This window comes from Callionymus lyra, chromosome 2, assembly GCF_982586985.1.
Source record: "Callionymus lyra chromosome 2, fCalLyr1.hap1.1, whole genome shotgun sequence".
Lineage (NCBI taxonomy): Eukaryota > Metazoa > Chordata > Actinopteri > Syngnathiformes > Callionymidae > Callionymus > Callionymus lyra.
In genome coordinates, this window is record NC_141819.1 from 17,262,632 (window position 1) to 17,276,241 (window position 13,610).

The 13,610-nt window shown below is 41.6% G+C and overlaps 2 protein-coding genes across 9 annotated transcripts in view; one reads left to right on the plus strand and one right to left on the minus strand.

Moving 5' to 3' along the window:
* Positions 1-32: 32 nt before the first annotated feature.
* usp1 (ubiquitin specific peptidase 1) lies at positions 33-4,851 on the plus strand. The gene is made up of 9 exons (XM_087783768.1): positions 33-1,124; positions 1,521-1,744; positions 1,875-2,010; positions 2,381-2,440; positions 2,570-2,736; positions 2,802-3,388; positions 3,450-3,608; positions 3,676-3,877; positions 3,946-4,851. The coding sequence occupies exons 2-9, from the start codon at positions 1,560-1,562 to the stop codon at positions 4,628-4,630; spliced, it is 2,181 nt and encodes a 726-aa protein (XP_087639894.1). The 5' UTR covers positions 33-1,124; positions 1,521-1,559; the 3' UTR covers positions 4,631-4,851.
* Positions 4,852-5,535: 684 nt separating this feature from the next.
* The window catches only part of dock7 (dedicator of cytokinesis 7), a 44,336-nt gene continuing 36,261 nt past the window's right edge, over positions 5,536-13,610 (minus strand). For 2 of the 8 annotated variants that reach the window (XM_087783772.1, XM_087783771.1), the window contains 13 exons: positions 13,168-13,326; positions 12,445-12,545; positions 11,735-11,927; positions 11,525-11,668; positions 11,308-11,439; positions 10,068-10,082; positions 8,107-8,232; positions 7,947-8,036; positions 7,295-7,531; positions 7,051-7,194; positions 6,873-6,979; positions 6,571-6,738; positions 5,537-6,033 (listed from right to left, as the gene is read on the minus strand). In XM_087783772.1, coding sequence (XP_087639898.1) covers positions 5,991-6,033; positions 6,571-6,738; positions 6,873-6,979; positions 7,051-7,194; positions 7,295-7,531; positions 7,947-8,036; positions 8,107-8,232; positions 10,068-10,082; positions 11,308-11,439; positions 11,525-11,668; positions 11,735-11,927; positions 12,445-12,545; positions 13,168-13,326 — 1,659 coding nt within the window. In that variant the 3' untranslated portion in view covers positions 5,537-5,990. Of the gene's footprint in view, positions 6,034-6,570; positions 6,739-6,872; positions 6,980-7,050; positions 7,195-7,294; positions 7,532-7,946; positions 8,037-8,106; positions 8,242-10,067; positions 10,083-11,307; positions 11,440-11,524; positions 11,669-11,734; positions 11,928-12,444; positions 12,546-13,167; positions 13,327-13,610 lie in introns of all 8 variants that reach the window. The other 6 variants (XM_087783775.1, XM_087783770.1, XM_087783769.1 and 3 more) reach the window with 5 other exon arrangements.

Sequence of the window (13,610 nt, forward strand, 5' to 3'; positions counted from 1 at the left end):
AGTAAGTTCGGTGTCGTAAAAAGATAAAGAAAATCATTTTGAGACACATTTAGGGAAGATAGATTTTAGTTTAGTTGTTCCATGTGGAGGAGAAACCACGTTTGAACATTCTACACGACATTTTTGGCAAAAGAATCAGATAGTAACCCTAAAAATACTCACAAGGTCGATTAATTATTGGTAAATGGGTAGTTTTTATTTATTTATATTTATTTATTGATTTTACATTTTATTGGTAATGTAATGGTTGGTAATTCGAGCGGTTCAATTTGTGAATCCCTTCATGATTTCAGTGAAACTGTAGAAATATGGAAATGTTATGTGACTTGAAATTTTAATTTTACTCAATAAAGGTTCTGGGGATACAGTTTTTATCATTATACCAACGAATATTTGGCTGTATTGACGAGTGTGTGTGACAGAAACAGCTTAAACATTTATTTATTTTTACAATTGTACTTGCTAAAGTTCTTTATGTTTTTACTTTTTCCTTTTGGTGGATATAATTCTTTTTTCTCTCTTTTTTTTAATGTTATAACCTTATAAACGGTTTTTAAATACTGTATCGTTATAGTTAGGTTTATTTTTTAATGCTTTTACTTTTTTATTTAAAATTTTTCAATTCATATATAAACTTTTCGCTCCTCTATTTTCCTTCATACTGGTCAATGGATATAATGTGGCCCCTGAAAAAAAAGAAGTAATTTTCCATCTCTGCGCTTGCGGTTGGTATACTATAAAACAACTAAACTACAAACATGGCGGCGAGAATGACCCTAAGAGAAATAGTCGCCATAGAATATGCCTGACTTGTTTAACATTATAGTCATAACGAACTAAATTTATTTTATTGAGCATTTTTTCCCCAACATATGCTGACCTTCTACGTTTAATAATGTGTGAGAATCGATGTTCGTTTTAAAACGAGCCGTGTGTGTATTTGTTACGGCGTCAGCGGGGACAGGAGGGATGTTCGTCAGGCGAACCAGAAGCAGGCAGTGGGTCCGCTAGAAAAAAGCGCCAAGTTCTGCGTCAGTGGTGTGTCTTACTCTCTAACGAACACACTAATGGATTATTTTCCATTTTAACCCAGTGATGCAGCTCGGACTCCATGCACTTCAAAGGTAAGTGTATCGATATCCAGACGTGCTATGAGTTCCTGTCTTCTGCTCGGTTCTTGGTTCACTTCCGCGGCACGACTGTGACCCACTTTGGTCTCGGTTGGCATCGAAGTCCAGTTGAAACGCTTGTAAACTTTGATATTCTAAAGATGAACGGCTCGTGGTTGCGTCGCGTTGACATCTTTTTGGACACTTTAACTAACCTAGTTAGCGTTAACGTGCTAACACGTCAAGTTATATAACGGGATTGTGACGTCACAGCGCCACTAAAGAAGTCGGCTGTCACGTCAACACGACAATATAAACCACAATAAAACAAGGCGTCACCTGGACCGTGGGAGTAGTTACTTTCGATTTTAAAGCTAACTGTGCGTTGCGTTGTCGTGTTTCCGCCAGCAGGAGGCGCAGTTTCCGTTCCCGTAGATAGACGCCGGTGAGATGCCGGGACTGCAGGGCGAGAGCACCGTCGCGGCTCTGGGGAGCCCGGTGAGAAAGAGCAGACTGTCCCTCAAGTTCTTCCAGAAGAAAGAAGCCAAACGGATCTTGGATTTCTCTGAACCACTACCGGTAGCAGCAGTAGAGGAGGAATCAGAACCGGAGAAAACGCAAGAGGAAGAAGAGAGGTGAAGCTTCTAGATTTTTAACTTCTTTAACTTCCTGGTGGACTTTCAACTTTAAGTCTAAACAAACTACTTGTGCATTTAGGTCAACGATTGTTTGACTAGGTTACCTGATGTTTTCTGTGTTCCTCAGCAATGATCAGGTGGTGCCGAATATGTTTCCTCCCTCCCCGGGTGTCGTGGTGCCGTACGAGAAGAAGGAGAACCTGGTGCCTTTTGTGGGACTCAACAACCTGGGCAACACCTGCTACCTGAACAGCATCTTACAGGTGACGACCCCAAACATTACCCTTCGTTATTCATGACCGCTAGGTTGATAAATGTACACGTCAACACACAATTTATGTAGCAAGTGGCAACGTGTACTTTGTGCAGGAGTCAAAGGTTTTTCCATTAAAATAAACATTTGAGTAAAATTTCTCATAATCTTAATGCAATTTGTGTGTATAAAGTGTATATATTGTTTTCAATTTTAATTGATTGGGGATTTGTCTTAAGTATATTTCAAGTGGTACTATAGTCTTGATGCAAGAACCTTTGAACCTTGAACCTTTTGTTGTAATACTCAAAAACACATTAAAGTACTTGTCTCCTTCATCATAGAATTGTTGTATAATTGGATGACTTTACTCTCGGCAGGTGTTGTTCTACTGTCCACGACTACGGGAAGGAGTGAAGAAACTACACAACTTGTACAAGGTCAGTTTCTAATGGACTTCCATGTTCACTCAAGATGTTCAGATGTGGTCGTTTGCACAAGTCTCGAGTTAACTCATGGTTCTCCGTTGACTCACTTTAAAAATATTGATTAAAACGTTGCTCCATCAGGCAGAGGATGCTGAGGAATCGTTGCCGACGTACATCGAGCTCATCGGGAGCTTCAACAGTCTGGTTTCATCCATGGAGCAGCTGCTCACCAACTTTCTTCTGAACCCCAAGACCTTCAGCGAGGGGGAGCTCGCCACGCCGCCTCGCAAAATCCTGCACACTCTAAGGTGACGTCAACTATGATCAACAACCAACCAACCAACAGTAAATATAATACCATCTGGTTTTACAGGCAGCTGAACCCGATGTACGATGGGTACCTTCAGCATGATGCTCAGGAGGTGCTGCAGTGCATCCTGGGATACATGCAGGAGGCCTGTGACAACATTAGGAAGCAAAAGGAGCAGGAGAGCAAAGAGGCAAACGTCGAGGACGATTCCAAACCTAAGGAGGACGTTGCAGACGACGATCAGCCGAGCGGCAAGAGGAAGAGCGACACAGAGTTGGGCAACGCCAAGAAGAAGCCCAAGTCCACCAAGTGTGAGGCGGAGCCGGAGAAAATGATGACTCGCTCCAAAAGGAAATCGTCCGAGCTGCCTTCAGAGACCAGCAAAGATGAAGATGAGAAGAAGAAGGAGGAAGACGAGACCTCGAAGCTCAACACGGACAAAGATGGAGTTGTTGAGGGGAAACGGAAGAAGAAAGCCAAACTTGGGTGGTTGAAGCCGTCGGGGAAACAGCCGAGCATCTTCTCAAAGTTCCTCAGCGTTGGGAAAATAACGTCTTCTGCGAAAACGAAAGCAAAGGATGAAGAAGCAACAGACGAGAAGAGTCATCAGGAGGAGGCTTCCGAGGACACCAAGGAGCCAAAACCCAAAGGTAGATGATTTGTGGATATTTGGGTTAAGACTATGTCGGCTGACGTTCTCTCCATCGCCAGACGATTTGGACCTGATGGAGCACTTGTTCCAGGGTCAGCTGGTTCTGCGGACTCGCTGCTTGGAATGCGAGTGCTTCACGGAGAGACGAGAGGACTTCCAGGACATCAGCGTTCCTGTCCTGGAAGAAGAAGTCAGCAGCCCTGATGAGCTCTCTGAAGGTAACCGCCGTCATGTTCTTCTCACGTCCATCATCAGTTCCAAACATCAACCCTCTTCTGTCCTCAGTCTCTCCGGATCCTAAGCCCCTGGTCAAGACTCTGAACTGGGCCCTGGGCCAGTTTGCGTCGGTGGAGCGTCTGGTGGGAGAAGACAAGTACTTCTGCGAGACGTGTTGTCACTACACGGAGGCGGAGAGGAGCCTGCTGTTCGACAAGACCCCCGAAGTCGTCACCATCCATCTGAAGCGCTTCTCCGCCGGCAGCTCACCGTGAGTCGCACCTGCAGGGGGCGCCGTCGCCTCGCAGTTCTAACGACACCTTCCGGTTCTTCTTCCAGGCTCGACCCGTATGCCGGCCTGTCCAAAGTGAACACGCCCCTGCAGACGCCCCTGACCTTGTCCCTGGACGAGTGGTGCACGCCCACCTCGCCCTCCAAGGGTCACACGTACCAGCTGTTCGCCGTGGTCATGCACAGCGGCGTCACCATCAGCTGCGGTCACTACACCGCCTTCGTCCGGGTGCGAGACCTGAAGGACGTGACGCTTCACCTCAAGGACCGACAAGAAGCAGAGTCGGAGGAGAAGAAGGAGGAGGAGCCGGAGACGAACTACGACGACGGGGAAGTGTCCTTGAGGCGAAGGGAAACTCTGGTGAAGAAAGGAGGCAAGAAGACGTTCGAAGGAGCGGTCGGACTGTTGGGGGGTCAGAGGAGCTTCTCCGGCTGCGAGACCGAAGGAAGCAAACGCAGAACATTCCGTCTGGGACTCGGTTCCGTCCCGGATGTTAAACCAGAGGCGGAGGAGAGCAGAGCCGTGGAGAAGGAGGCCGATCGTGGACTAGATGAAGCCACGGAGCAGCAGGCCTTGAAGATGCTGCAGGAGTATGAGGGGAAGTGGCTTCTGTTCGACGACTCCGAGGTCCGGCTGTACGAGGAGGCCGAGTTCCTGCAGGCGTGTTCACCAGAGACCTTCTCCTCCTCCACGCCGTACCTGCTCTTCTACAGCCGCACACCTGCCGACTGAAGGACAGTTTGGACACTTTTATAATACGTGACATTTTTCTACCGAGGAATAAACTGACTTTTTTTTCCTCTTACGCTGAGACTTTTTCTAATCCAATATCAAAAAAAAGGGAATTAACTTGACTTGTCTGTAAAACCCTTTGATAAAATAACGCTTTGTTGTTGGGAATAACAAGTTTCAGCAGCTGATGATGTCATCACAAATAAAGTTTTTTTTTTTTTAACTTTTGTTTTCCTTGTCAAGGTGCGACTAGCTGACAAATAATACATTTGAACTGGTAACAGATTACAAACAAGACATCTTGACTGCAGAAATGTTCAAGTACTGATTGTGTTAAATTATCACTTGATACAAGTAGTGGCAGGAGAAGGAAAGTGTTGTTTTTTTTTAACCATAATATTAACATGAACTCTCGTGAAGAGCTGCCTCGGTTTTACAGCTCATTTCTAATAACCCTCGTGAGTTTCTGAGCTCCTATAACTACCTTTCTTTCCATAGGTGTCATCGAAAAAATGTGTTGTTTGTATAACTGACTTTAGCACAGGGAGAAGAAGAATTGACTTTAAACGATGTCTAAAAGGTTGATATAAAAAATGTGGCAGAAGCAACAAGAAAGTTCAACGAACCTCTGTATATTCAAGGGTTGTCTGTTTCTCTAACACAATTCCAGTTGACTTGCAAAGTTACACATCACACCTGTGAGCAGTAGCGACTGGTATTAGACGTCACTCATGTCATGGAAGAAACAAAAACATTTATCAAACAAACACCAAATAAATCAACAAAACACATTTAAATTCAACCATTAACAGGATAAAGCAGAAATTCTTGTGGCTGTGAAAGTCAGATACACAGTTTGACGCAGTTTGAACATTAAAATATTTATTTAGTAAAATATTTAAAATAAACAAAACAAAACTACATAAATTATACAGTTGTGTTTTTTTTTTTTAAATTCAGTACCAAGCTCAACTTAAACAAAAACAAGATAAATAACGGTACCTTTTTTTTTTTTTTCCTTTTTGTTCGTTGGAGTTACATAATCTTTCAAGTTGTAAAATGCTACACAATAATAAAAAAGTGCACACATTATTGTTCAACACATGGTTTTGACACGTTGCTTAAAAAGACACTTTGATGTGTTACATTAACGTTTGAAACTTGTTTTTGTTTTTTTGGCACCGCGTGACGTGTCGAAGTGAAGATCAAAGTGTCTCTTTAAAAAGTGTCCACTCGGTAAAAAATACTTAAGACACTGGAATGACGTCCGAACACCGAGCTTCTATTTACACTCTGGAATAAATTAATATTGCAAAAAAAAAAAAGAAAAGGGTGTGTGGCGGTGAAAGCGTGTGCGTCTTCAGATGTCAAGTTTGCGTAGACTGAGTCTGCTGAAGGAGTCTCTGCGGACACAAAAGAGAAACCATGCGGCTGAGAACAGGAGGAAGAAGGATGTGGACGGGCGGCCATCTTGAAACCGCTGACTACAACTTCATGATGTTTGCCACAAATACAGATTCAGCACCAGCTCTAGTAACATGTAACAGCCAGAAAGACCCTTAAAGTCAACTTTATTTTCTGTCCCAATATTTTGGGACATAATTCAGTGTGAGGACGTGGAGAGTTTTTGAAAATCACTGACTATGATATCATGAGTTATATTTAACACATTTTAAGACGAGGAGTTTCATCAAAAATATCATTAGATGATAAAAGTTCTGCTGGTTCAAGTGAGTCTAAACTTGCTCACGTGCGTCACAGTGACCGACAGTGAAAACACGAAACGGAACATCATCACGACACGGATCTGAACACAAACTACCTGCTCAAGCCGTCCGTTTGCTGCTCACAGTCACCAGACACAACACCAACAGAAAATAATTAACTTCCAAACTCACACACACACATACAGAGCTCGACCACGACATGCACACACTTACCTGTGCGAGTTCACCTGCAGGACCGGCTTATAAAGCTGTGGAATCTTCCTGTTGATGAGGGGCTGCAGCGCCTCCTTCAGGCGGTGGTAGTTCCGCTCCAGTTCCCTCTGGTACTCTTTTTGGTCTGGACCGATCAGACTCTTGTTCTTACGCAGAGCATCTTCACACCTTTGAGAGGAAATCTGTGTTAATGAAGTGATACTATACTTGTACTACAACACTGTACAACAACAACCTCGTTCTTCCAAACCGTACGACAACAACCTCGTACTTCAACACCAACAACAACAGCCATTTTTTACCTTTTGGTGAAGTCTTTGAAACAGAGTCGTAGCTTATTGTGGTGTCTGTAGAGTTTGGGGTCACTGGGGATTTCGGACAGGAACACTTGAGCGACCTCCAGAGGACCCTGAATAGAAGCATTATTAAAATACACATCTTAAATTGTTACTCTGATTAGTAAAGGAAAAAAAAGGTCACCTGGTTCACTGTGGTGCCCACTGACCCCTGCAGGACCATCTGCAGCATCTTAGCATCTGCTGGGTCCTGGTGGGTGGCGAAGGCCAACTCCTGCGTTTTCTTCTGCATGTCCTCGATGGCCACTTCGATGGGTGTGGAGATGATCTGAGAAAACATGAACAGCGTCAGCTTGTAAATCAACCTACTGTTGTTGCTGCTGAAAATGAAAAAAATCCCAACATGCACTTCTCATCTCCACTCGTACCTCCTCTTTGTGGATGATGTTGATGCGGGTCTTGATGTAGGGGAAGGCGTGCGACGTGGTCAGGATGGTTTTGCGTTTGTACTGCTCGTGCAGGTCGCCGTGCGCACGCCCGTCCAGCGTGAAGGGCGTGCAGTAGACGAAGCGCCGCAGGTTGTAGTTCTTGTCGAAGTATGTGATGCGGTCTTTCATCTCGTAGGTGTCGAAGTAGGGCTCCACGTACGTGATCTGGATGAAGGCCTGGAGAGAAGACCGGGTCCATCAGACCAAGTCAGAGACTCACAGATTGTTGGCCACATTTGAGCCACAGATTGATGCCAAATTTTTAATTCCAACATGTGAAGATGGCCCCAAAACCTCTTTAAATTACTTGTAAAATGAGATGTAATATATTCTTTACTTTTATCTCCAGCATTTTGGCGATTTTATCTTTAACATCATTTTCAAGTGGACTTAGTCACAATTTGTTGCAATTTCCTGCGATATTATCATTTGTAACATTTACTCTATCGATCCATTTTACACCATTTATCCGAGGTCAGGTCGTGGGGGCAGCAGCAGGAGCAAAGAGGTCCAGACTTCCCAGAAACATTCCCTTGACAGCCTCCAGTGAATGAGAATAAACACTATATGATTCATTCCAACGATCAGGCACCTTATTCGGGTCCAACTTGCACTTGTCGACGGGGTTGGAATCTTTGATAACTTCCACTTGTTCTTCTCCAAATCTCTCACCGTAGAAACCCTGAATAAGGAAGAAGAAAAAAAAAAAGAATCAGTTCCTGTGATGGTCGACGGCTTCATTATCTACTGACCTCCAGCCGGTGTGAGATTTCTGCCAGTTTGGTGATGGCCGGCTCCTTGTACACAAACTCTTGCTCGTCCAAGTCGCCGAATTTTGATCCGTAAAATCCGACTCTGAAGTACGTACCGAACATTCGCTTCCCGACCTGCAGGAGAGCAGAAGAGCAGGATTACAGAGAGTTTCAGGACATTAAGCTTCCAGACAGCCAGTAGTCACACATCAGACCATCCCAACACTGAATGAAAGTCTCAATCCCGCCATCTTTGTTTGACAAAGAAAACAACAGCTGATGAAAAAAAGAAAAGTGTTCATGTTCCAGCAGGAAATTCCTGTATATATTTGCATTTCTCTTTTCCTTGATCTATAGACGCTCGATATACTAGAGAGAATCAAAAACACTCTACAACGTCCATCAACAAACAATTTCAGCCGGGGCGAAACGGGCAAAAACATGTTTCGAGTCAAATGCTCAATAGAAAAAATGAACTCAAATAAAAGACCTAAAGTCAAACATATGTGGAGTTGCTCAACACTTCAAAACAAAGATCACGTGCAGGTCGAACTCTCTATGTTGGACTAACATAACCGGGCAAAAGACAAACTCGGATGAAGAACACCGTTTTCCTGGAGTCATTTTAATCAGTTTAAATCAATGTTAATCTGAGCAATATAGATGAAAAGAATAACATCCTATTGAAAGATAACATATATAAACAAAGAATTTGCAAATTATTAAATTATACTTGAGCTAAAACACGTTTAGATGTTATTTCTAAATAAACCGTGAGAAGTGCTAACAGGGTTTTCATGAAGACAGAATTGTTATCGAAGGTTCAAATATGACAATATTGCTAATGCTAAGAAGGAGTAGTAGTAGTAGTAGTAGTAGTATAATATAACATTCTAAAGTTACCATTTGTTTTGGGAAAATTAAGGATAAACTTTGTTAGGTAGAAGCTAAAAAGCATTAGCGGTAAGCAAGCTAATAGCCTGGAGCTAACAAACCGCTAATTCTGAGCGCTATCGTTTATATAACAAAAATGAATTCTCTATCCTAATTGTTTACACTGATAAAGACTGTCTTTATAGAATAAAATGACTGATGTCAAGTTTAAGTTAGCATCTTAAGCTAACCCAATAACAAATGTAGAAAACATTTAAGAGAATCTTTTTTCGTGTTCTTCACGTAGCATGCAGGGTTTTATATCCAACATAAAAGATAAAGCATAATCGAAGCGTGTTGATATAAATCCATCTACATTTCAAAAATACTCAAACAAAGAGCCCCAAACTTACCACAAGAAACAATTAAGAAAAATTGGGAGGAGGGATCGTCAACCGGATGAAATCAAAAAGGAGAAAACAGAAAAAACTTTAATCAGGATTCAGCTCCTCCGCAAACAAATAAAACATCATTGGGGGGAAACTGGAGCACAAACATGGAGGATCTAGTCCATGCAGAAGCAGGCAGTTAAACTCTGACACAACATGCACTCACACGGTGCTCTCGTCATGCAACGACAACCGAGTGGTTAATGTGGTTACGACCAAAGCAAACGGATGGAAAACTTAAAGGTCAGGGGTCGATTGACTGTGAATTTAGAGGAGGAACCATCGTGTCCACGGTTCAAACAAAACAAACGTCCTGATCGATTGTCGTCGGAAACGCTGGAGCGGCCCAAAAGTCACAAATCGAGCCCTGAAGGATGAGATGAGAACCTGTCTCACACACCGGCAGACAGACAGAAGGTGATTAACGTTGGCTTCCATGCACAGCCTGACAACACTGTGACGCAATGATCCGTCTCGGACGGCGAGGTGGGAGAAGTGAGGGGGACGAGAGTCCAGCAGGGGGCAGACAGCGGCCTTTGTCTGCAGATGTTAATGACTCAGTGGAGTTTTATAAATAAAAAATAAAAAAAGAGCTGGCCAAGTGAAACAAACATGAGCAGGAACTGTTAAGCCACCTACCTCCCAGCCAGTGCTCTGTGTGACAGACAGAATACAGGACACGTAAACAACCACTCACACCGTCACACTCACGGTTACAGCTTCCGCTACAAACAAACTTAAATAAACAGATTATTTTGGAACAATTATTAATGTCGAGGCTTCAATACAAGACGTTACAGACGAGCAGCACGGAGGTATTTGGATGTTTGTTTAGTTTGTCTTTTTGGACGAAGACAACTTATCTCCAGCCGCTACATTAAAATGAACAAACATTTTTGTCTATAAATAAGTAACAATTACTCTGAAATCATCCCAAACCTTAGTCGACATGAGGGTGAGTGGAAAATAAGTTTTAGTTTTGGGTGAACTATGGCTTTAATTAACAATACAGAGTTTACATCAAGAAAGACTTTGAATAAAAGTAAGTCAACACAGTGTCATACGTCATATTTTTGGTACCAATACACATTTTATATTTGGTGTTAATTGTAGGATGAATGAAATGAAATTAAATGAAGTCTAAACTGTTGATCAAGTAAAGTGAGAGCAGAGGGATGTGTTTATTTACTAGAGCTGGTTATGTTACGTTTACGTCACAAGTTAAATCAAAGTCTGCAAATAGACTTTTATTTTTTGTAAATAAATTAACTTTTAATGTTCATAGTTGATCCTCTCCGACCCAACATGACAGCACACGACATATACTCTCCTAGTGCTCTGATGATATAAAAGACCACGAGCGTTCGAGTCAAGGGTTCGAGATGATGTTTAGCAAAACAGAGTAATGATATATAATTCATGTTTCTATAGCATGTTTCCTTTCCAATGCAAACATCAAACCTGATTTTCTCCGCCGCTGTTATTAGTTCATACTCACTGCAGCTGTTACGACGGCAAACTCACACTAAATTATTTACTTACTTACTATTAATGCGAGGAAAAATACATTTTAATCTTACATTTTTTTACTTTATTTAAAGCCTACAGCAGCACATCATCTGCAAACAGCATTATTTAACTCCTGTGGTCACTAAACTAAATCTCTTTGTATCTCTTTCCATAGAATTAAGAACAGACCCGGTTATAAGACCTGCTGGAGTTGAACCCTCACTTGAAAGAAGTCCAACTCAATAGCGATAACGGGGACCTTAGTCCCTTTAGACGAGGACAGATCAACGCTCATAATGAATAATGCATGAAGCATATCAGATTATTTGTTCATCGTCAAATAATTAGTGTTCAGATTCTGTGTGTTTACCTGATGGACAATTTTGCCAAAGGCCTCCTGCAGTTTACCATGAATGGTGGCCAATTTCTTAGCGTCTCTGTTGGCCTCATGGATGGGGATGAGAACCTTGTACACCTCGTTCACCGCCTCGTACATGCCGGCCTGGACGGGAGCAGAACACCACACTTAAGAAGCTGCACTCAAATACTTGAGTTAAGATGGATTTTCTCTGTTTTTTGTCTCTCACCAATGAGAAGGAAGACGCCGCCTGCTCCAGGAGACCCACGAGGCCGAGCTCTGTGAAGTACTTTCCTGAGCAGATGCCTTCCTCGTCCGGAGACACCACATCGTCGGACACGGCCGATTCTTCCAGCACGTTCGAGGAGATGTTCTGGACGTCGATGACAACCGTTAGATTTGCTGCTTCAACCGTCAGGATGACGTGTTGTTTGCTCACCTGGAAGGTGACACAGCCGACAGGGAGGTACTTGCGATCCTCCAGCATGCTGAGGTATTCGGCCACCAGGGCGGCGCTGTGCACCAGACACTGAGCCGCCTCTGCATGGTTGATCCTCTCCGAGTGTTTTCCCGCCATGTTCTGCAGCCACGTTAACCTTAAATCTGGAGACGTCTGGTATCCCTTGGCGATCCTGGTTAATCAAGACGGATGGAAGTGTATCAGTTCTATCAGAATATTGTATGGTTTCACATTAAAATGTTGAAATATTTATAAGCATTGAATATTTTGTTTAACCAATACAATTTAATAATTTCAAAATGTAAATGTTGGGTTAGTTTTCATTGAATAATTTACTTCAATAAATATTTTATTGAGGATATTTATTTAGGATAAACATGTTTTTATTTTTTTTTAAATCAAATAATTACATTTAATTATTTTTATATTGAAAGGATTATTATTATATAAAAAAAAAGAGAATATTTTTTAAATGATTTTTTTCTCTTTCTTACACAGTTGGATTCTCCAATTCTAATTTTGATAACAATATTAAATTCTCTATAAAAAAAATCATAACCATTTAAATTCAATATAAAACATGTTAAAAAAAACAGTCTGATGGTACTGATATACTTTCATACATGAGGCCCACCAAAAAAACATAAGATTCACTTCAACAAAAGACAAAAAAAGGGTGAGTTCCGAACCTGTACATGAGATCAATGAGCATCTCTGGATCTTCCTGATGCTCCTTCATCTTCACCGTGTCTGACAAGATCATGTGCAAATTAAACACAAGATCCTGGACCTGGAATTAAAAAAAAACACAAATACCTCAACAACCAGCTCATGTTAAATTAGTTTGGATATTTTATGACATCACACTCTCACATGTCCATTCAGCCTCGCTGTGCTGACATCAGACTAAACAACTTCATATTTAAAAGTTAAATAATAAGGGCCATAGAATATTCTCAACCAGGAACTCATACATCTTCCATAGGAGAGATCAAACCAGTCATGAAAAATCATGTCAACTATTAGGGAGATAATAAAACTACTAATAATAAACGTATCTTTATAGCATCATTCAGAACAGCTTTCTAAACTGAGACAAGAACAACTAAAAACACTTAATTAAATAAAATAATAATAATAATAATACAAGTTCTCTTTCTGACCATTACATTCAATTATTATTTATACACTTATTATTATTTAGAAACACGAGGCATTAAACACATCTTTTATAAATATGAATTTAAATATACGTGTGTTTTCTTCATACATTTTCTGTCTTCAAACATTTAACTGATTAATTTGGATATTAAGATTCAAAATCTTAGTTGATGAGACATCTTGTGTAATAATGAGTAAGGTGTGTAATAACATTGTTATCTATGCTCGTAGTGTTACAGGCAAGTCTCTACCTGGTCTGGGAAGGTGGTTTCTCTGAGCTCCAGGTCCTCCTCGGCGTACGTGAGGATGGTCTTGAGAGAGCGACGCAGGAACTCCTCGTTGAAGTTCTGCGACGTTCCCACCAGCGAGGACAGAGACATGGTCACCTGCATCTTCACCCGGGCAAAATTCTAAACACACAAAGAGCAACAGACAGAATGTGAAGAACATCATCATTGATGAGTTAAATCAGTGAAATCACGACAGGATGTAGTTTCAGTGGCCAAGAGCAGCACAACTGATCCTATGTTAATCCTGACTTAAAGTTAATGTGTTGATTTAAGTGTGTCTTAAATAGATGTTGGACTCTATTGTATCGTCAGTATGTTTCCGTTTGTACAAAACTATCTTTTTATTGAAATATTTACATTAGAAAATGTGCTTAAGCCCCGCCCACTGAAACCACTTTGTTATT

What these genes read in the sequence shown, in the direction of transcription:
- usp1 (XM_087783768.1), top strand. Translation starts at nt 1,560, where the DNA reads ATGCCGGGACTGCAGGGCGAGAGCACCGTCGCGGCTCTGGGGAGCCCG. An exon ending in AACTACACAACTTGTACAAG is followed by an intron (nt 2,441 to 2,569) that starts GTCAGTTTCTAA and finishes TTGCTCCATCAG; the next exon opens with GCAGAGGATGCTGAGGAATC. An exon ending in TTCTCCGCCGGCAGCTCACC is followed by an intron (nt 3,878 to 3,945) that starts GTGAGTCGCACC and finishes TTCTTCTTCCAG; the next exon opens with GCTCGACCCGTATGCCGGCC.